The 24,014-nt window shown below is 33.8% G+C and overlaps 2 protein-coding genes across 2 annotated transcripts; one reads left to right on the forward strand and one right to left on the reverse strand.

The window, feature by feature from the left end:
* Positions 1-1,196: 1,196 nt before the first annotated feature.
* LOC132553879 (uncharacterized) lies at positions 1,197-10,868 on the forward strand. The gene is made up of 7 exons (XM_060218165.1): positions 1,197-2,048; positions 3,810-3,960; positions 4,622-4,709; positions 5,155-5,248; positions 5,541-5,646; positions 9,681-9,720; positions 10,313-10,868. Exons 1-7 carry the CDS (start codon positions 1,197-1,199, stop codon positions 10,866-10,868), a joined length of 1,887 nt encoding a protein of 628 aa, XP_060074148.1.
* A 3,310-nt stretch (positions 10,869-14,178) lies between these two features.
* LOC132553886 (methylglutaconyl-CoA hydratase, mitochondrial-like) lies at positions 14,179-22,223 on the reverse strand. Its single transcript, XM_060218173.1, has 9 exons — positions 22,067-22,223; positions 20,289-20,356; positions 19,410-19,497; positions 18,871-19,050; positions 18,327-18,383; positions 17,321-17,508; positions 16,848-16,898; positions 16,063-16,110; positions 14,179-14,920 (listed from the first exon to the last, which is right to left on the reverse strand). Exons 1-9 carry the CDS (start codon positions 22,221-22,223, stop codon positions 14,843-14,845), a joined length of 915 nt encoding a protein of 304 aa, XP_060074156.1. The 3' UTR covers positions 14,179-14,842.
* Between the last annotated feature and the right edge of the window lie 1,791 nt (positions 22,224-24,014).

A 24,014-nucleotide genomic window follows, 5' to 3' on the forward strand; every position in this document is an offset into this window, starting at 1 on the left:
TTTTACAAGAGAGAAGATCAGAACTATATTTTACAAGAGAGAAGATCTGAGCTATATTTTACAAGAGAGAAGATCTGAACTATATGATGTGTAGGATAATATTTAAACAATATAACAAAGTTTTTTTTTTCTATCATGGTAATTTAGTATGTAATGTTGTTGCTGTTGAATTCTTAATTGAAACCAACTTTGTCATGATATCATAGTTTGAATATATATCTCATGCAAAGTCCATACAAAAATATATGTATGTTCACAAAGAGGCTTCTGCATATAAGATGTAAGACATGTTTGGATTATAAATTAAATATCAATGTTGAATTTAAGTATTTTTCAGTGTAATAGTGGCAATTGAAAAGGAATCGTAATAGAAAAGTTTAAATTGATTAAAAAATGTGTTTTTTTTTTAAAAATACTATCATTACTCACTTTTAATGTATTTGTGGCTTGAAAAATGTAATTTTGATATGATGACATTAAACAAATTGCCTAATAGAGTGTCTCCCAAGAGATCTTCATTAGAGCGATAAGTTAGGATCTTAGTGAGAGAAGGAAATAGCTGACTCACATCATAAGGCTTTCATGCTCCAGTGATGGAAATATTGTGTTTCCCACAGCACAAAGTCAGCCAATCATGATATGGAGAGAGTTGTACTAGGGCTGAACATAACTTTATAGCCATTGATGAACATGATACATGTGATTGGTTTCAACAGCCTTAACGGCGATATACATGCGTATAAAAGGCCATTTATATAAATTGCACAAACGGTCGGTTGCTGTGCTCACATTTGAACTCACTGAGAACTGTTAGCACATGACGGTACCATGGTGAATTGTGATAGTTCGTAATGGCTGCTGGTACATGAACATACAAAAAAGATGTGTTAATTACGATGCCTGACACAGAATTTAACCAATTTTGCGTGTGACAACATTCATATCTTTGAATCCTTTGCTACATTGTGGTTTGCTGGATGTGTTCTATGTAATGTTGTGATTCTTAAAGTGAAAATTAAAAAGGAGTTTTATTACGTATATATAATAATGATGCAGTGACTGTGTGAAATCAACCAGTGTCTTGATTGCGTGTGTAATTGACATGTGTCACCATCACATTGCATTAGTCTGAAATTGAGCACATTCAAGTGTGTTTCAATCAATTTCATCCTCTCATTAGCAAATCAAAAGTAAAAATGCATACTCAATCACGTATTCACGTACAGACTACTAAATATTTTCAGGTGTTGAGGAGGCCGTACGATACCCAGTGGACTTGGGGGCCGCTGCAGAAGGCCCGCAGAAAAGCACGGCAACCTGTCGTCAGGATGGACTCCTCTGATCAACGTGGGGAAGTCATTCTTCGAAACCTTGCCCATGATCTTTTATCAGAATACGAATGTGAGGAATTCAAGCAGATTTTATATCAATTTAAGCAGACACAATCTGTTGCAACGCTTTGTCATCAGGTCAAACCATTGATCAACACCACCGAAAAACTTCTTCTTCTTGTAGAATTGAGTTCCCGTATTCCACGTAGTCTGCAAGAGGATTTCCATAGGATCTGTAGTCTTCAGTTTGCTAATTATGAAACTTATCTAAGGATTTACTCTCACGGAAACTCACTCGCAGAAAATCCTCGTGTAATTGCCCAGGACTCCTCTGGAAAATTCCAAATAGTTTCACGCGGCAGCGAAAAAAAGTTCATGGTAAATTCTAATAATTATAAAAATTATACAGATATCAATTCCCAGCATGGCACCAGTGTTACGAGTGGAATTTACAGCGAGCATGACGAAGAATCATTGAAACCTGTTGATGATACCAATGGGGATGATGTCTTCTTGTGGGGTTCTGGTAACTATGGAAATACGGAACCAAGGAAGACATCCAACGTTGTCAAGACTTCCAACAACGGCACTGTGCGAAGGATTTTTCTTGCAAGACGAGAGGATGGCAGTTTAGGGCTCGGAATACAAGGAGGAAAAGAATATGGAACAGAAATCTCCGTCAACGTAGTTGACCCCGAAGGACCTGCTGCTTCACAGGTAGGATGCTAATTATAGAATGACCTTGACATTTGTTATAACATCAAAAAATCTTTATCTAGTTAAGTACAATATATCTGGCAATATTCATTATCTGGTGAAAATCAGATAAGTGATGTTGTTTCTATCAAATTTCATTTCAAAATTGTGATTTACTTTTTAAAATAGATGTCTATTCAAATTTTCAAGTATTTTGTTTATCTTTATCTATATCAGGTTTATACATTTTTTAATGAAAAATGGACTGTGGTACATTAGCCTTAAGAACATACATTTAGATGGTTTATACAAGTAAAAAAAGTGACCTGGTTTCATTTATGAGAGTACCTTGTGGTTCACGGTCGACCTGTAAAGAACTTTGACAGGCTTTTTCTACAAATTCACCCTTATTTCTGATAACATCAGCAGTTCTAATCTGTCCACATTTATATTCTGCTGACAAATACACTACAACATAATGTGTATATTATATACTAAAGAAACATCAAACTTTTAAATTGCAGCAGTTTTACAATAGATAGCGAAGTTTTTTTTTATAATGACCATTTGTCTAAGACAATTTGAATTTTCGGTGTAATAGCATGCATAACTTTCTTATAACTTAACAAAAAAACAAATAAAAAAAACAGATGTAGATTGCTTTAAGTAGAAAGAATAGTTGTATGTTGATGAAAATATTCTACACAAGTAGGTCTTGGTTTATAGAAGAAAAAAACCAGTTTAGGAATATATATCAGTGTGTCTGATTTATAATATTTTTACTTTGAGTTTAGGACTAATGTATATGTATCACCTAATTAAACACAGTGAACACCCATGGAGTTAGAATATCTATAGTAAAGTCACAGGTTTCCAGGCTTAGATAAACAAGACATGGATATGCTTGACTGATTTCAGGCAAAAGTCTAGACAGGTATGGATAAAAAAATGAAATTATTTTGAAGCATTTCCAGAACAATCAAGTCGTGAAAAATTTCACAAAAATTGTTAATTACAGAAATAGTTTTTCACTTTGTTTCTATTACATTGGAATAATTCAAGCATAAATTCACAAAAATTTAGTTTTACCTGTGATTGCGATAGTGTAATCTTTCATTTTTTCGTGAACTGGTGTTTGTTGGTACCTGTTTAACAGGTTCTTCAAGTCATCCAGTACAAAAATTAAATTGTGTGGTTTCCATTCATTCTTAATATATCTGTATATATTTCAAAAAACAAAAAACAAAAACAAGGAGTATCTAAAACCAGTTTTACAGAAGATATAACACCTAATGAAAGTTAGTTTTAAATCAAAAGTTAAATTAAATATTTAAGTTTTAGATTTTGGAATGTGTGTATGTTTAGCATCAATTAAAAAAAATGTCTCTTTACTATAATAAGCAGAGAGAATTTGAATCTCTGACTCAAAAGTAGCAGAGTTATAGGGGCTGGGTTTATTGACAAAAACATATTAATGTAAAAGAATTTGTTGGTATTTCGGAAGAACTTAAAAATGTACTGTCTTATTATCAGTTATTAGCCCATGGTAAGTTAAACATTTAATATGTGTGTATATCGTATTACCTGTATATAGGGACCCTACCCACAATAAACCACCTCCAATTTTAGATAAACTTGGGTAGGCATATTTGAGGAACTCTGAAAAAAGAAGTTTAACTCTGTCAGAGAATGAAATTGATTTTGAATGCATTTGAATATATATATTTATGGTGTGAGGATTTTAGCTTGTAATTGATATAAAAATTTGTTGTGTTTTTACAGGGTGTGGCTTTGGGAGATACAATTCTGGAGGTAAATGGCACTGACTTTCGACATCTGACACATGCTGAGGCTGTTACACTTATCAGAAATGCATGGAACATCATCATGTTGATTCAGAGCGGTGGGCGTCGCCGTTCTCACCACAGTCAAAGTAAGTCTATATAGGTCTATTTGTCTACGTGTAAAGCTTATCTACATACACCATTAAATATCTTGATCCAATCCTAGATTATCCTTAATTCCTAAAATAAAGATACTACAAAAACTGAGCTACAGATTTGAGGAAAAACGATGGTCAAATTCGTCGCTGAAAGCCCATTCATTGTTTAAGACCTAGCCTTTTCCCCCTAAATGTTCATGAAAAAACTCAAAAATACAAAAGGTCTCGAAGGACGATTAAAGAATATATGGGTATTGCAACAACTATAACATAAGTCAGTATATTTGGTATTGTTAATTGGTAGAAAATGTCCCTCACAATTACCTTTTTACATACGTATCTATGTTATATATGGTCATATCTATATATGAACCTTCGTGTTTTCCTTCCTTCATTACTCATAATACGTTGTTGACAAATAAACAATTAATGCAAAGAAATTGTTCCGCCTGAGGGAGAAGGAAGTAAAAGTGATATGTGTATTCATTACAACCATTTTGCATTGAATTATTCACCATTGAAGGCAGATTTTATTATATAGATTATGTAAACATCTGTACGATACTTTGAGTAATTTACATACATGAGAATGACATCTAATAATACCCTCCCACTAATGTCCCAGCCTTACATTGGTAACGCCATGTTTCAGGAAAAGTTTCGGAACATCTACAAGTCGTTGAGTTAGAGGTTTTGGTTTACCCCTCTGTCGATGGCAGACTTGGCTGTGCTACAAACAGGTAATTAATATAGTTTTCCTGTTAGGAACTTTTCTGTCTCGTTTGATCTGCCGACAGGTAACCTTCTTTATAGTCATATCAGTGTCAATGATAGTGAATGGACGACCACGCTACAGGATAGATGTAGAACATTTATGTCTTATATCTAAGTTTTAACAGTTTATTGGCCTTATGGGCCTTATATGTTTACATACCTGGTACACTTATATTTAAGTTTTAACAAGGTTTGACAGAGTTTAACTATTCAAACTATTTACCACCCTGAAAAAGGTAAAAAATTTGCCACCACCGAACTATGCTGATTCACATTGCCTCGTTTTAAAGACATTACCATTGCTACTTATTTTTAGGGATTTTGACCAAAATTACTTTAATATAATGGGGGAGCTAAATGGAGGATTTCTTGTTTTAAGATCATAAGTCAAAGGTCTTGTTTTCTTTACAGGAGGAACAAGAATAAGGTTTTGGTGGTGAGATCCGTGGATGCTAACTCGCCAGCTTACAAGGCTGGGATAGTAGCTGGTGACCTAATCACAAAGGTAAAAAAGGCACTCTTACTTCATAATATATAATATTACAACACTGAAGTTATTCACTTGTCTAATTCATGAAGAAATGAGTGTTAAATGTTTTTATCAATTCATTTTTTGAATGCAGTTTTTGCTGATAATCTGATTCATTGAAAAAATTAATTGAACAAAGCATTATTCAGTTGATAAGCTGTGTCATCAGTGGGAATAGAATTTACATAATTAAGAATTATATTTTGTCTATGCCGGAAGTGTTCTATCTGATTGATGACATCACAGCTGTCATAACATGCTCTTCCAGATTGATGGAGTTGACATTCGCTCCCTGACCGAGCGGCAGATTACCTCCCTTACCCGAACCAAGCGTCTGATGATCTGTATTCGTCGTGGTGTAAAGTCCTCAGATGGTACGTCATCCCTACCCAAAGGATTTTAAGTCTCTACCATCAGATAACAAATTACCTTTGATGTTTGTGATTGTTTGTGAAAATGCAAATCACTTTTTATCGTGTTTGGAATCATTTCACTTAGTCTTTTTTAAATCTTTTCAATCTGTTTTGGACATTTCCGTACTCTGGTATAACTTCAATCAAGAAATAGAATGAAATTTCAATAACAAAACAATTTACCTTTGTTTTAAATTGATAGAGGAACAAATTCGAAATAATTTTTTTTTTTTTTTTTTTTTGTAAATTATTTATAATTTGTCATTTTTTATACTGGGTATAGTCCCAGTTACAAGTGTATTCCCAAAAAGTGATTTGCAGTGTGAATGTGATGGTGTGTTATGTTTTTAAACTTACCTTTATTTATCACATTTTTGCTGCATGACAACACTACTGATTATGGCCCCTGATTTGTGAACCAAGAATAGTCAGGAATTGTATTTGATGAGTGTACAACACTACTGATTATGGCCCCTATACTGATGATTTGTGAACCAGGAATAGTCAGGACTTGTATTTGATGAGTGTACAACACTACTGATTATGACCCCTATACTGATGATTTGTGAACCAGGAATAGGCAGGAATTGTATTTGATGAGTGTACAACACTACTGATTATGGCCCCTATACTGATGATTTGTGAACCAGGAATAGGCAGGAATTGTATTTGATGAGTGTACAACACTACTGATTATGACCCCTATACTGATGATTTGTGAACCAGGAATAGGCAGGAATTGTATTTGATGAGTGTACAACACTACTGATTATGACCCCTATACTGATGATTTGTGAACCAGTAATAGGCAGGAATTGTATTTGATGAGTGTACAACACTACTGATTATGGCCCCTATACTGATGATTTGTGAACCAGGAATAGGCAGGAATTGTATTTGATAAGTGTACAACACTACTGATTATGGCCCCTGATTTGTGAACCAAGAATAGGCAGGAATTGTATTTGATGAGTGTACAACACTACTGATTATGGCCCCTATACTGATGATTTGTGAACCAGGAATAGGCAGGAATTGTATTTGATGAGTGTACAACACTACTGATTATGGCCCCTATACTGATGATTTGTGAACCAGTAATAGGCAGGAATTGTATTTGATAAGTGTACAACACTACTGATTATGGCCCCTGATTTGTGAACCAAGAATAGGCAGGAATTGTATTTGATAAGTGTACACATTGACAAGCTTAGTTTCTAGTTCAGTGATGCTCTCTCTTACTCTGGTCTCTACTTGTGTAAGAAAATATTGTCACCCCTCTTTCTACTATCCACTGCAAATACACGATCACTCCAACAATATTGATACATCAATGGTCGTATTGATAAATGGTCTTGGTAGATCATCTTGTTGTCAGATCATCTTGTTGTCATTAGATGGTGCACTGCATGGTACAATTTTCTGTGGATTCGGGATTTACCAATTTGCCACTAGATGGTGCTGGACTGGATTTCCTTGTGGCTCATTAGGGGGTGTGGGGCTTCAGTCTTGGAACTCTTTGTGGCTCACTAGGGTGTACTGGGCTGCAGTCTTGGAATTCTTTGTGGCTCACTAGGGTGTACTGGGCTGCAGTCTTGGAATTCTTTGTGGCTCACTAAGGTGTACTGGGCTGCAGTCTTGGAATTCTTTATGGCTCACTAGGGGGTGCTGGTGTACATAGAAAATATGTACATAAACTTGATATTTTGCATTTCAGTGACTCCAGCTATATAGTGGTAAGACAGGCAAACCTCTATTACTATGGTACCATGTAGGTAACTGTCAGGCTCATCTCTCTGCATTTTACAATTGTTATAAGAAATTTGACCAAAAAAATTCACGTTTGAAAAAACGATACTTATTTAATGATTATCTAAATACTTAAAACTGCATGTAATTTTCAAAAAATTAAAGGAAATGATGGAATATTGGAATTTCCCCTCCAAAAATAATTTTTAATTCTATATTGCTTACTAGTCATCTTGTCAGCTAGATTGGAGAAATTGGCATGATTCGACTATCTTAGACGACCTTATATATTGGTTAAAGCAAATGTGAAAAGTGACTTGATCTGCCATTTTGATTATATGGGAGTATGATCAGTTTCGATTTCTTATTTGAAATAATTACTTAAAAATCTGAGTTTGGACTCGCTGTAACTAGATGATGTCCCAAATTTTCTGTGTACTGACAGTTACCTGATCTATATTTAGATGATAACTACACTCTTTGTGTCAATTCTCTGCAATAATTCCTGATCACTAATGTTAAGTAGAAACAAATACTGATAGATATACTTAGTCACCAAAAACATATTTAAGTGACTGATACTCGTAACCCAAAATACTGACACAGCTTAACATACATATGTTATCAATTATTTTACTTACACATATATACTGTTTAATCCACAATAGACTCAAACATGCAAGTGTTATTTTATTTAGGGTAAGTTTTCCAAAAAAATTGAGGTGGAATATTCCTTAGCTTATACATCATGGTTTTAAGCATTTAAGTTCAATGCAAAACAATTAATTCAGCTAATTTTGAAAAGAACCTGCATTGTGAAAGGTTTCAGGAGATAATCCTAATGATGTATATAAAACAATGGTTTTCTGAATTTTCTTTGTTTAAAATGTGTAATAAGCAATTAATGTACCACTGATAAGCAAAGTTAAGCAAAAATCATTAAGCATGGTGTTTTACATTGGTCTTACTTAAGGGATATGAAATGTACCAAATTCAAGGCCCTTGATCTCTAAATAACTGAAACCTACTCTATACATTGATAATACTAAGACATGTACAGTGTACCCAATTCAGGGCCAGTAACCTCTAAGAGCTATTGCCCTTTGTTAAAATTTGGTGTCCGGAGGGTAACGTTGAAAGCATTTGAACTAGGATAATGAAACATTATATATTCATCAGTCAATGTGAAGTGTATCTTGACCCCTGATTTACAGAGTTATTGCCCTTTGTTAAAATTTTGTGTCCAATAATGTTGTTTTCGGGGAGAATTCATCAGCTTCATCCATACTCTTTCTTTCTTCCATGATGTTAGGAAAGTTAGGAACAACCATTTTATGTTGCATGCTTCAAGCAGGACCAATTGTAAAGAGTACAGAAACATATAGTGTAACATCAATATGCTTCTGTAAAAGTTGGTATATGGAAATCCATGCATGAATCTATTTATCCAAGGAAACCACTTCTTGTAGCCACTCAGTACTTCAAATCAAGAATGCACACAAAGTAATCAAGAATTCAATTCTTGATTTTAAACTGCATGAGCACAAAAGGTTCCGTTCTTATTGTTTTAAACATTGCTACTATTATATACAAGGATGTTCAAGGGAGGTAATCTGAAAAGTACAGTTTGGCAATATTTTTATTCCAGCATTTAGTTATCTTACAAAGTCGCTTTATTAAATAATACTGGAACTAATGCTTTTATTCACTAAACAAAAGATCTATTTTTAGACGTTTTCTCTTTATGATTATCTTATCAAATGTCTGTATTATAACAAATGAATTTATCTCCAAACAGTCGTATTTGTTTTCAAAATAACATTTGAGTTGATGTTACGTAAAGAAGCATAACAGATGTTCTATAAGAGGTCTTATCTGATGTCTACATTGTAGAAAATATTCATTGGAAAGTCAGCAACCACTCCATCTTGAAATCACCTCTACTGGAGGTTTGCTTGAAAAATTATTCTCTCAATATTCATGATTAAAAAAAAAAGTTAGAATACAACCTAAATTAGAAAGAAATACTTGTTTATTACACATTGAACAGTTTGTAATCAGTTTGGTGACATATCATATACTTTGTTAAACAGAGGGCATAGAATATATACCTGGATTGTCTTTCAGGATATGTATGTCTGTTTTGTAAAATTTTTGTTTTCTATATTCTTGGAATTCTAAGTGCAATTTAAAATATATGATGATCATAAAAGACTTTTTTCATTTTTTTGTTTTTGTTTTTTTAGCTGGAAGTCTGAGACCTGGAAACAGAGAGCCAACAGACAGGTAAATACTGTTATGATTGATACAGGACATATAAATGACGAAAATACTTCTTGGAGATTTGTTTATTAAAAAAAGTCACTGAAGGGAATTTGGGAAAATTATGAAAACCTTTTCATCTCACTACAGATTATCAAGACGGTTCTTTACATATTTAACATAATTGTCTTCATCAACAACCATTGCATAATGCATTGTATTGATCTACACATGTTTCTCATGTTCTGTTAAATTTTCAGTGACTGATTCAACCAGGTCGATTTTCACTCTAGCAGTAGTACAGTCTTGAACTCAAATTCACACAGTGACTATAGTTCCTGTTCTTCCAGATACATATATTTCAGCTTTTATAAAGGAAAAAAATAACAATATATGAATATACCGGGTAATTAACAAAATAGTAAACAGAACATCTGTTTTATGCTATGCAAGGTAACACTGCTGATTTGAAATTATGTTAAATCAAATTTCCACATCTGAGCTACCACTTAAATTAAAACTTAATAAATCCTATTTTTCCTGCTTTATTTATTCTCCAATATCAACAATAATGTTTTATTAATTAATTGTCAATTGTCTTTAAAACTTACAGTAGCAGCCATGGAAGAAATAGCTCACCTCATCGAAATAAATCAAACAAACTTCAGGAAAAAGCAGAGACGGACTTAGAGAGATTCACACGAGTGTTTGGAACGATGGATGTTGATGGTGAAGGCAGTCAGGGAGGCAGTGTAAATAAAACCAATCAATACAATAAGAAAAATAGCACTAAGGATGGAAATTGGATGCTTAACACTAAAGAGGATGCTACTCCTAAATTCTTCCATCGAAAGGAATTCATCACTACCCCTAATGTCCAGACACGAACCCGCGCAGACAGCCATGGTGCCGCACAGTTTGAACGCCGCAGTAGGAGCCATGGACGAGACGCCATCCAGGTGGTCTGGGGTGGTGGTGTACGACGTTATGTTAGATCAAGATCCCAGTCTCCACATCACACCCAGCGATCTAGACGTCGCTCCCGTAGCTTATCACGTCATGAACGAGACATCATGATGGCCATTCAGATGGGCATGGAGAAACGTCAACGAGCATTACGTTTATCACTTTATCAAACGCCAGACAATAGTGATCTAGACTGGGAACTATAGACCTCAGATCACAACTTTCCATGCCATGAACTTGACGAGTAATCCATACCAGAAATCAGTGTTGCCATAGACACCAGTTTGAAAAGTGGGATTTACTCACTGTGTGAAATAAATCAAAATTAATTTAGTGTTCCAAACAAATTATTAAGTTATATGCTTGTTTTTGTTATGTTCTCATTGTGTATAAGTTTAAAATATCCAGTAACTTTGATTGTTATAATAGTTTGGAAGAGTTGTACAGATAAACGGCTATTGTTTAATGAATTAATGATATTGATAGATATATTAACCAGTAATCCTGCAGCAAATGTTTTCACTGTGGTCAATATGCCCACAAGTCCAGAATGACCGCTGCCAACAAAACGTTGTTCCCATGGACCCTGTATCAGTGTGAGCTATCTCCAGACCGCCACTGTGTCTTTCCTCGATATGATACATATCATATATATCTCAATACAAAGATGTTCCCTATTCTACGTACTTATTGGTATATTTGAAATTTTAATTTACACAACTGTGATCTATTTTTTTTTCTTGTATCTTTGCAGTTTACAATTAACATTATATCCTTCTCTTTTCCTTTGATATTTATGGAGATAACTCTGGACAAAATTAAGTGTGTAAGTTTTGTTTCTCCAAAACACTTTTATTTTGGATACTTTGGGCATTTTGATGGTATGCCATTCAGATGAACTTATGAATCATATTTGTTTTTCTTACCCCTATCTACCTTTTTGATTATCGTTGATGTAAAAAGTGAGGAAAGAGCATTTTATTTCTTGATTTCATACATTTATTAAATGAATGGTGTAATTATAAAAGTGAAATATAACAATCCTCATTTCAGACAACTTATTTCTAAAAATTATACCAATGTTTTAATCGAATTAGTTAAATGTCCCTGGCTTTCAAAGTATGTTATGAAATATCTATTAATTCAGAGATATTTTAGTACCTGTATAAACATCTTATAAGAAATCACCCTTAAATTTCAAACAGTTTTTGCTCAAAATTAGATAAATTTATCTTGTCAGTTGCTTTCATTATATATGTACCAATGCTTAGATTTTGATGGACAGATCACTTGTAGTGCTTCATGTACAGAATGCTTTATATTGAAGGGGAAGATTTTTTTCACTCAATTTTTTTTTTCAGTTCATTTGTCTTGTTTTTTGAAGGAGACTCTTTTGTGTTTTGAAGTCTTCGTGATCAATACGTATTTGAAACAGGCTCAATGAATCAATGCCTTGATAATATAAATTTTGTGTGTGTGTCGATGTGTATGTGTGCTTGATTGTGTATATATATATGTACGTGTGCATGTTGGTGTGTTTTTGAAATTGTATTTATCACCATTGTATATTTGTCAGTTCGGGGTAATGTATATTTGTACTCGTGATGTCTAATGAATACTGAAGGGTCTGTATTAACGTTGACATCCATGGATTGTCCTTAAGTGGCTTGGAATGACTCTGAAATCTCTTGGAATAACCTTGTCATCTTTATGCATTACATTTTGTAATTTCATGCACAGTGTTTTTTCTTCTTGTGTTAAACAATCACAGGCCAATATCAACATTGTGTCTTAAATCCAATCTTTTATTTTTTATGTGAAATTTCTAACGAAAAAAAGTGTCAATAAATTTGTATGTTGGTTGCAACGTTAAGGATCAACCTTGCACAATTTTGGTTTTATCTTGGTGTCATCTTCTAACAACAGATTCTGTTTGATCAAAAGTATTAAAATGGTTGTCCATCTCTGTTACCTATAAATAATCCCTCAAGGAAATGTAGAAATTGTGCCTTGAAAGCTCTATTTTTTGGCCACAACTAGCTGCTGTGAAACAATTGATCAGAGAAATATATTTCAAGATACATTTCCCTCGTTATTGAAAATGATTTCTCGCTTTTTGCTTTTATTGTGGAAAAATTTAAGGAAAATAATAAAAATCTGTAAACCCCAAAAAGATGCACCTGATATTTACATTCACTTATTACAGTTTTAAAATAGGGTATCTTTGGTCAGAAAAGTTGTTTTGAAATACATGTATCAGTAGGACATTTGACCTAGGAAGTATGCAAATGTATTGTAACAGTACCCATCAAAATCAAAGTAATTTTTTGATATAATCAAATGCTATCATAAAAAGTGCAATTAACATATAAAATATGTGATGACCAGATTGATGGGAATATTTGGCAAATTTGACCCCATATTTTTTGGAGGTCAGTGGTCAAAATATTCCATGTACATAAACACTGTTAAATGTAGTTCTATATATTATTTTTGTTACATTTGTTTCTCTACAAAGAATGTGTTTATTTAAATAAAGAGTCTATTATCAGATAAATGCCGATTTCTTCATCTTTATGTCCTGTCATTTTATGTGGGAATATGTAGTGTTACCGATGTCTGTCTTGTCCTGTAGCTGTTGTCATCAGATTTGGTTCATATTCACACCAAAGTGACATAGTTACCATGTCAACCTATTATATCAAGGTGATGATTGGTGAAAGGCAGAGCATTAGGAGTCACATTTGACATCTGCAAATGCATTGAACAATATAAACAATATATACTTGTATGCAGGAGTCATTGGTATGAATGTCTTGTAGACTTTTTTTTTCTCCTGTTTCAAAAGTTTGCAATATTCTCTTTGCCAGAGTTCCCAATAACTTCAACAGTTGCTAAGTTCTGGATGTTTCTCTAAACACTAAGTTTTCTAATAATTTATTTTTGTTTGTTTGTTTTTTTTTTTTTTTTGTTTGAAGAAATAATTAGTGGTCACATTGATTATTTATTTGTCATGAATGTTCAAGAATAAATTAATGTGCATGGTATGAAAACTTGGGGTCATGTATTCAAAATGTTTGTGAATCTTGAGAGTTTTGACAACTGCTGGTGTTGACGTCCTGTAATCAGTTCTACTTTGAGGCAAATTTCATGTAGGTCTGCTGGGGATACTGTCCTATAGTCAGTCCTACTTTGAGGCAAATTTCATGTAGGTCTGCTGGGGATATTGTCCTGTAGTCAGTCCTACTTTGAGGCAGATTTCCTGTGGGTCTTCTGAGGTTAAATTTTTTTTTAACTTTTCAAGAAATATGTTTTCATAAATTCACCACAAAAAATTACTGAGATGTTTGCAAATATAACCATGTATGATTAAATTAAAGAATCAAATTTTCACCAATGTAAGAAGACATTTTTTTTTATTTTGATATTAATCATAGGCTATATACAAAATATAGAACTCTGTTTTCATACTCTGGTTCAGTAGCACACATGAATGATATCAACTACATGTTATTTGTAAACCTATGAAAAACTTTCTGGAATGATAAATGCATCCGATACATATCTTCAGTCAATCAATGTCAGGTATGTAGAGACATGGCTCACACAGACAATTCAAAGACACCTGAATCTTTTCAAAATGATTGTCATAATTTTGTTCTGATAAAAAAATGATGATTATTGAAATCAAATCTATTTACTCATCTTTAAATTGTCTAAATCAATTGTTTTCTTTCTTTCAATTAAATTTTGCATTTAAATTATATACCTTGATCACATCTTATTCATAGTTCCGAAGTAAGCAACAAATACAAGGAACACTTTACAATATTATTATATAAAACCCACATTGACTTAGAATACTCTGTATATCACTTTTAGAAATTATCAAAAATGAATATATTTTGACCCATCGCTCTTCACAATCTCTACAAACATCTTTCGAAACACATCTAGAGCAAGGATAACATATATTTTGTTCAGTAGTAAAATCGCATATCAACCTCTAGGTTAATTTAAATATCACACACCTCTTCTGTTTAAAGAAGAAACTCTGCTTATCTCCCAGTAATATTCCTATTACTGATCACCCGAGAAAGACTTTTTAAACAATTTTCCATCTTCTGTAGAAATTGTATCATTTATCCACTTGGAGTAGGGTTCGGAACACTTATCCAGACTAATGACCCTCAAACTTCGGCTTCCTCTTTTCTATGAAAGCTTTCATGGCCTCCCGGCGATCCTTTGTAGGTATCACCTGGAACAAATAGATATGTTTGAGAAACGTTCTGCCCCCAAAGGCAAGCCATTCATGAAGGCTAAGCCAACATCATGGCTAGGGCATTCAGGTGAAAGGTAGTTTGCAATATATTGAAGATGCAGGTGAACAAGTGTGGTACAACAGAGTGAAAGATCACTAGGAATGTAAGTCCTAAATAAGAAAGCATTTTCCAAAAGTGTAGAAGATACTGATTGGCTCTGGCAACTATTGATAAATTTTGTCCAATATTGAAATCCTTTGACAATTAGGTTTTAGACCAGCAACAAAGGTAAAAAATAATTTGATAGAAACAAAGGAATCATCTGAAGTGCTGTAACTCTGGCAAATCCTCATAGATTTTTACCACATTGAACTAAATTGGATTTCTTATTGATACAAAAGATTAAACCTATTATGGTTCAAATCTTACCATAAAACTGAAAAACTTATCTGACTGAATCAAAGCAATGATCTTTTTTGACTTTTTAAAATCCCATAAGACTTACAACTATTGGCAGAGTTATATCTAGCTCATTTGAGATCATATTAAAACAAAACTCAAAACTAACTCTGGTTCAAATCTGACGGTAAAAATCAAAGTCGACTGAAGGAAACACAGAGATGTTTTACTGTCAGGATTTTAAAGTCCCATAACTTTGGCAAATGTTGACGGATTTTTGACCAATGCCAAACACATACCAGACAGACAGACCAAAATCAATATGCCACCTCATTTTTTATCTCTAGGGCATTAAAACCAGGTTTATATTTAAGAAGTAAATTATATTTAGTTCCAGAGAGAGAGGTTTGATAGGTGAGCACATTCCTGTTCAATCCCTTCCACAGTAACACTGTTGTAATACCAACAGTACCAAATGACCTCTTATCTTTACGTTTCATAAAGTCACTGAGATCCTACTTAATCTGATCATACAAATTAGTAGAGTGTTATGAAACTTTTTCAATTATAATATCTTTTGATTAAAACTTGTCTTCTCAGACTTGGTAAGATGATGAAATTAATCAAATGCCCAAAGCAGTGGTTAGGAAAAAATATGATGGTAAACAAAATAAAGGTACTATTTTGAGATATAAATGTACAGACAATTTATGAGTACACAATTTATAATAGTGCTTACCTGTGAATATCCTGCCTCTTCAAAATACAGAGCACTGTGAAGATCAACCTGCAAGGTCAGAATAAAGTTGTTATGAAAGGAGAAAGATTGATGTCATCTGCAGTAATGAACAGAAAATTACAAAAATACATTTAAACTGAAAAAAATTATCAAGACATGAATGTTGTCACTCCCATCCAGCAAGTATCAGGTGTCATCAGATGTAAACTTTGACCTCTTAAACTTGACCAATGATAACCTTACTTTAATTAGATGTAGAACATTGAATCAAACCTGCGGAGAGGTTCTCAAGAAATGACATTGATTCAGAAAGGGATGTCGTAGGAAAGTGTGTGATTGTCGGACATTGATAACACTGTACACAGTTTTCCAGACTGAATCCCCCATCCCCATAAAATGGTGGAGCAAATTTAAAGTTGCAAGATTTTGATAATTTTTGCTGGTGATTCTAACAACTGCCTCAACTTTCTCATGTTTTAGGAAGGGCAACAACCCTTATGGTAGCTTCAGCAGAGGAGCAGAAAATTATAACTGAACCAGATCATAAAGGTCATCGTAACTGATGGTTGATAAAAGAAAATTCAAAATAAGCCCATGAAGTAAAAATTCACAATATGATCAACAGTAATCATGGTGCTGAGTAGGAGATTCCAAAACAATAAATAAAAGCATGCCATTACCAAACAAAGCTGAAAGAAGAAGAAGGTCAGAAAACAAGTTTTGTTTTCCACAGATTAAAATCAGATATTTGTTGTGTTCATCACAATGATAGGTCAAACACTCACCTCAGTACCTCTGCTGATTGCCATCTTAGCCATACGTAAAGCAACTGGTCCCTTAAATGAAAAAATGTTAATTCAATGTTGTTACTGAGTTTTCAAAGTGTGGTAAAAATGTTAGAAGTTAATGTATGCCAAAACCTTGATTCAACATTATATTGTCTCTTGGGTAGTTGTTTCTGTTATAACTGACCGTATCAATTATATAATGAAACAGATCTAGATATGGGTCACCCTTTATTCATCCAACTACAAATCCATGACATGGTTTCATCTGCAACTTCTTTAATAGTATCCGTTTCAAATTTTAAAACTGATCTTTTTCATTCTTGTGTTTAATAAACAGTCTATCCTCTTTATGATATAACAAGGTTTTCCTACTCACATTATGAAACGTTTAACCTTTCATCTTTCCTTGTTTGTTAACAAATACCAGTGACAGAGTTCCCTTACTGTGGTAAAACTAAGGTATGTATTACCTGTGGTAGTATTTCCTGGGCAAGTTTCAGTGCTCTCTGGTATCCAGCATCTCCGTTTTCATTCTGCTCCACACAGTGGTTCACCAGTCCAATTCTCTCAGCTTCTTTTCCATCTACCACACGTGCCGTGTACATGAGCTCCCGAGCTACAGCTGGATTTATGATTCTGGGCAGTCTCTGTGTCCCGCCTGTGTTATATATCATACAGCTGTGATATAATATTATACAGATGTAATATCAACTTCTTATATCACCTAACTTCCCTGTTAGCAGAGTATAACTCCTATTACATAATGATTTTGTTATATGTCATATGACCTAGTGGAACTGTAATTGGCTGAAGGTTCTCATTATTTCCATTGTGACGTCATAACTTCAAGGTGTCATATACATTGTGACGTCAACGCAGAAAGTGATATAGAGTGGAAATGTTGCTGATTTAGATATTGTACTTTGTATCGGTCTGATAAAATACTATTTTCATGAATGTTTGTAAAAATAACTAAGTTACATGATACACAAAAACTCATCGTGAATTCAAGAGGATGGAAACTCAAATATTTCTTTAGTAGTGTCCATTCAATTTGATTCAGAAACCAAGGCCATTTTCAATTTTTTTTATTTAACTAGTCGGACCAAGTTTGTTCATTTACGAAATATAGGCTGACCTATAGTTACTGATTTGGCTTTCTGACAAGCTTCCACCAAGCTTTTCGTGCACTTCCCTAATATTTGTAAGTTCATCAAGATTTATGCCTGATATATTACTCATAAAGTACTGACAAATCAGTTTATAAACAGACAGGCTTTAGTATGTATACGGTCTGGCATTACTTTAACTACTGTAGACTTGTAGAGGGAGAAGAAGAGAAACCCAAACACATTGCACTATCATACATTATCTGTATGAAAGACATTGTAATAACCAAATACTTCAAAAATAGTTTGGTCTTGAGGCTTCCTGTTCTATTCTTAATTTTTAAATATGATTGTAACAATTAGTTACCTCCCCCTGGAATAATAGCCAGTCTTGTCTCCACCAGACCCAGTTTGGCTGTTGTGGCTGAAATATACAGATTTATACCTCCACAAATACACAAAATTTGTACATTTAATGATATTTGCTCTGGCCTCTATTGAAACAAGCATGTCAGTAAGAGTGATTAAAATCAACATTTTGTCTACAGCTGAGACATGACGTTACACATATACTGCCACTGAAAATTTTGTTTTTCTACAAATATCAGAAAAGAATATAAAGTGGTCTGGAATTAAGGAAATAATAAGAATTTCCAAACAAAAAAATTCAAATATATTTGGTGTAGTAATAAAGTCAACATCTGGTTTGTGACCCTAAAATCACATAGACAATCAAGTTCTTTCGACCACAATCCTATTAGCAGATTACTATTGATCATTATGATGTAAAAAAACTATGACTTATATAATACACATTTTTCATTTCTAGAAGAAAATGGAAAACCAAACTGATAAATGTCAGCCAAATTGATATCTATAAACTCTAAAGAAAGTGTTCAGGAGATACGTACATGCTACTCGTAGGTCGCAAGCCAGGGACACTTCAGTACCGCCCCCTAATGCCACTCCATCAATGGCTGCGATTGTCGGCATGGGGAGGTTGTCCATGTCATTTACAGAGGCCCGTAGACCAGCTACAAAGGGTCCAGTCTCCGCATCAGTCATCTGGGCACGTTCCTTCAGATCAGCACCTGTAGACACAATAAACTGCCAATCAGACAAAAATCACAAAATCAATATCTGATTTGAGTCATCCTTGCACTCCGAACACCAGAACTATGTAACAATCATATGTTACTGATAAAAGACATAACGATAGACTGTGGATGCACTGTATTAAACGATAGACAGTGGTTACACTGTATTAAACATACACTTTCCTACCATAGATTACTTCCAATGCACTTCACCGATTCCAAAAATTTAACTAGATAAAAAAATTATTTAAAATATGGATAAGATAAAAGATTCTTTAACAAAGCACAATTTTATTGTACCAAACACTGAAAAATATCTTTACATACATAACTAGAACAAAATGCCTACACACCTGCACAGAACACCCCAGGCACCAAACTTCGAAGGATAACTACTCGAATGCTCTTGTCAAACTTGACTTTCTTCATACATTCTGTGAACTGTGACATTTAAAAAGATAAATAAATACAGAGAATTGTGAACTAGAGGGTACAGACACATATTGATTTGGTTCAATTATATATACAGTCAAACTTTGATGTTTTAAAGTTCAAAGGACTACCAAAAAAAACCCCCAAAAAAATAGATACATCGAGAAATTTGAACAATCGAAGTTTGATTCATTAAAGTTTGACTGTATATATATTCATAGCTAACTGTCATTGTTCATTGGTTCATATCAGCTATCTGTAACAGATAATTAACTGATGTTTTTACTTTTGAAAATATCATTCATTTTTACCTCAACACAATAATGAAGAATTCAGAAGTATTGTACATGTATATACCAGGTACATATTTGTATTTTGTATTTATTGAAACTGAGATCAAACCATCAAAACCTTTCTTATATTGCCTACAGGCTCCAAGTCACTTCTCAACATATCAATCTATTCATGAAGAAGTATATACTTGTTTTAAACATCTTTGAAAGAAAGAAAGAAAGAAAGAAAGAAAACAAACATTTAGAGATACCAAACAACATTAATGAAATCTACATTTAGATATCATTCCTTACTTTTGCAGTGCTCTCAAGTCCTACACATGATATCTATCAACTATTTTGTCCAAAATTCAGTGTTGGGGAAAAGAAACCTGGGGCTTTATCACACTATACATTTTCCTTTTTCCAGGGAGGACAAGTTCAATCACAGGAGATGAAAACAAATTATTATGATTTTATTGTGTATTCTTTTGACTGAAGGAATGACAAAGTAACTATTATATATACCTGAGACAGGAACTTCCTTCCAAGTGCATTTTTCCTTTCTGGTCTGTTCATGGAAAAGACAGCAATACCTGAAAGTTTATACATACTGATAAACAAATAATCAAAATTGTATCCATCATGGATTTTTTACCTCTTTTGTTATATTATCTTGTTGTATTACCAAATTTTGTAAATTTCAAATATTCGATATCATAACAGTTATAATTATTTTAATCAATGGGAATAAATTTTTTAAAAATAATGAAAGAACACCAACTTAAACATGATCGTATTGCAGGACATTGAACCGAAGTTGGACCTGACGATATTTTTAATAAACTGCAACATACATGGATGGGCATATTTCCAGGCATGGGTCTATTGTCGTAGCAAAATATGGTGCTGTGGGGCAGAACAATGTATCCCAAGGCAAGTCAAAGTGGAATTATTAATACGTCAGACTTGTTTGAAAATGCATAAAAGCAAAAATAATGTAATAAGAACAGTCAAATCAAAATTCATGAACTTTTAGTCAACTTTTCAGTTAGTTATCTCACTTCTTACCCAAGATACAAATGCAAGTTTGCATTATATTATTGTTTATCTACATGTCTTTGCTTGTTGACTCTGTTATTTGGAAGGTCAGACAATTAATATTTTATCTTGATTATAACGTCAACTACATGCTCCCATTGAACAGTCTGAGAGGGTCAATGGTCAAAGCAAAGTGATAAATATTAGATAATTCTGTAACGTATTCACCTAGATCTTGATAAGGTGGCTAGGTGATCAGTTTAACCTATATTACTGTTCTGATTAGGCACGTCACAAGTTGATTCCTGATATACAGAGATAATTCCAATGTGCATCAATTGCAATATGATCAGGAAAGTGACAATCAGAGCAGGCACCATGCCATCCAATCAGGTAACAGTTAACAGAAACAATATTGGCAACTATAGGCTTATCAAGATTATATCTTTAATGTAGGAGACTGCGAGTTTGCCGACTTATTTCCCAATGTCTATATTTATCATAGTGTATGACAAAATGTAGAAGTATATTCAAGATCTGTATGTCTTTCTCAAATACTATATACAGCTACAGCCACTGAAAAAAGTTTAAACAAAATGAAAATCAAGATCAAACAAGACATTAAAAGGTCAACATATGTGCTTTCAGATATGCTGTGTTTTAAAGTTATTTGTTAGCCCAAAAATGAAATATATTTGCTGTGAAAGGTTTGTGCAAATATGGACATGCTGTTTCATTTTCTAGTAATACAGCTTATTAACTAACAATTCACCTGTATGAATGCAAAGATAACCCAGAAATTTTGAACTTTGACTGTGTTATGTCATAATAAGAGAGACACCTCCTCGTCGACATGTTTACACAGTATAAAACAATGTATTTCAAGTTGTCACCTTTCAGACTTTTCAAATCCTGATATTATAATTGCTACATTAGAGAGAGAGAGAGAGGGGGGGAGGGGTTTCTTTATTGAAAATTATAAATACTTTATCAAATAGTACTCGACTGCAATGAACCAGGAACAAATATGTATAAAATCTTTACATGTATATAGTTCGAAGGGCTAGCTACACTCCGGGTCGTGGGTTACACTTCCGTAAGAGAGATGACGTTATCTTTAAGTAATATCAGTACTGATATCTTGTTATACAAATGTACTCGCTCCTATTTGTAATCAACTGGTTTATATACTTCCCCACCCCTCTTGAGCCTTATGTCCTATCGGTCCAAGGTGTCTAAACTACTGCTGTAAAAAATCTGATTACCTGTGTCGTCCCCTTCTAAATATTTCAACTGGAATTCGTCGAACTCATCTATATTTGTAGACGAATTTCTCCGGAATGCAATTGAACATCTCCCTGCAGTGAGTCCTAAACTCCTCTTGAGCAGGCCGAGACGGGAACAAACCGATACTGTCGCCATTGCTGCCGGTTTAATCTGAGACAAACAGGCGCTTGCTTCCTACGGACGAGCACGCACACATTGCAAAAAAAAAAATTCACTTGAGTTATCGGCCCTTACAATCATTCTTTACTTTAAGGGTGATACCGTGGCTCAAAAGTTAAATAAGATATATCAAAATCTCTCCCACCTTACCACATAACACTAAATAAGTTTTGTTTTTATTATTTCATCTTAATGAAGACATAGCAAACGTGACATGGATGGAAGTGTTAAAACCACAGAATGGAATTCAGAAAAACTGGGAGATTTTCCACGGTAAAATAAAAGAAATTGAAGATAAACTAGTTCCAACAGCTCGAATCAACTCAGCCAAAAAAAACAGGAGAGAAATTCCCTTAGATAAAGAGACTATTGAATTGATAAAACAGAAAAACAGATTAGCAAAAAAAGTGGTGAAAAATAATAACCCAGAAAACCAAAAACAATACAGGAGAGTTCGAAACAAAGTAAGAAAAAAAACAAGAATGAAAAGGAAAGAATATGAGAAAAACTTGTCTCAGCGTGCAAAAAGCAACCCGAAGGAAATTTGGAAATACATAAAATCAAAAGGGAAAGTAAAAGACGGAGTTGGAGACTTGTACACAGACTATAAGGACAATTCATCCCCCCTAACGGATGACGATTTAGAAAAATCAGAAATCCTAGCAAATTTTTTCCAAAGTGTGTTTGTAAAAGAAAAGGAAGGAGAGACACCCACCCTAAATGACAAGATTATCAACCATGAAATGCAACACTTAGAAATAAAACAAGAAGATGTGGAGTCCAAACTAGGGAAACTAAAGACAGAAAAATCCCCTGGGTTAGATGAAATGCATCCAAGGTTTTTGAAGGAAACATCATCATCAATAAGTAAGCCTCTAGAAATATTGTTTAACCAATCCATAGAAGAAAAAACCCTACCAAAGGAATGGAAGCAGGCACAGATTAGTGCAATATATAAGAAAGGAGATAAGCGCCAAGCAGGCAACTATAGACCAGTGAGCCTTATCTCGATTGTGTGCAAAACAATGGAATCTATAGTGCGAGACCATATAATAGACCACATGATGAAAAACAACCTCTTCTCAGATAAGCAGTATGGTTTTATATCGGGCAGGTCTACTACTCTTCAGTTATTGGAAGTGTTAGAAAAATGGACATATGCAATGGACAAAGGGGATCCCATCGACTGCATTTATATGGACTACCAGAAGGCCTTCGACACCGTGCCACACAAAAGATTAATTAGTAAAATGAAGTCATACGGTTTGAGCAGTGAAGTGATCGCATGGACTGAAGACTTTCTAAACGAAAGGAAACAAAGAGTATCAATAAACGGAGTGCATTCGAGATGGACAGAAGTAACATCAGGCATCCCACAGGGGTCAGTACTTGGGCCAGTTCTATTTGTATTATTTATTAATGACTTACCAGATATTGTTAACTCTGAAATATACCTCTTTGCGGATGATACCAAAATTTTCAGAATGATAATGACAGAAGATGATTACAGAATACTCCAAGAGGACCTGGATGCCATGTATGAATGGAGCAATACTTGGCTTCTAAAATTCCATCCAGACAAATGTAAGCACATGAACATAAGAAAGAAAACTCAGACACCAGAGCAAAGATACCAAATCAATAATAAGCCATTAGATATAGTGGACAAGGAGAAAGATATCGGCGTAACAATTGACAGTAATCTAACATTTGAAGTTCATATCTGTGAAAAGATAAAGAAAGCGAATTCCATGTTTGCAATAATAA

Source organism: Ylistrum balloti, unplaced genomic scaffold (genome assembly GCF_031769215.1).
Source record: "Ylistrum balloti isolate Yb309-2 unplaced genomic scaffold, AGI_CSIRO_Ybal_v1 Utg370364, whole genome shotgun sequence".
NCBI lineage: Eukaryota > Metazoa > Mollusca > Bivalvia > Pectinida > Pectinidae > Ylistrum > Ylistrum balloti.

What these genes read in the sequence shown, in the direction of transcription:
- LOC132553879 (XM_060218165.1), top strand. Translation starts at nt 1,197, where the DNA reads ATGCATACTCAATCACGTATTCACGTACAGACTACTAAATATTTTCAG. An exon ending in CCGTTCTCACCACAGTCAAA is followed by an intron (nt 3,961 to 4,621) that starts GTAAGTCTATAT and finishes GCCATGTTTCAG; the next exon opens with GAAAAGTTTCGGAACATCTA. An exon ending in TGGTGTAAAGTCCTCAGATG is followed by an intron (nt 5,647 to 9,680) that starts GTACGTCATCCC and finishes TTGTTTTTTTAG; the next exon opens with CTGGAAGTCTGAGACCTGGA.
- LOC132553886 (XM_060218173.1), bottom strand. Translation starts at nt 22,223, where the DNA reads ATGGCGACAGTATCGGTTTGTTCCCGTCTCGGCCTGCTCAAGAGGAGT. An exon ending in TTTAGAAGGGGACGACACAG is followed by an intron (nt 20,357 to 22,066) that starts GTAATCAGATTT and finishes ATAAACTTTCAG; the next exon opens with GTATTGCTGTCTTTTCCATG. An exon ending in GGCTATTATTCCAGGGGGAG is followed by an intron (nt 17,509 to 18,326) that starts GTAACTAATTGT and finishes TATATAACACAG; the next exon opens with GCGGGACACAGAGACTGCCC.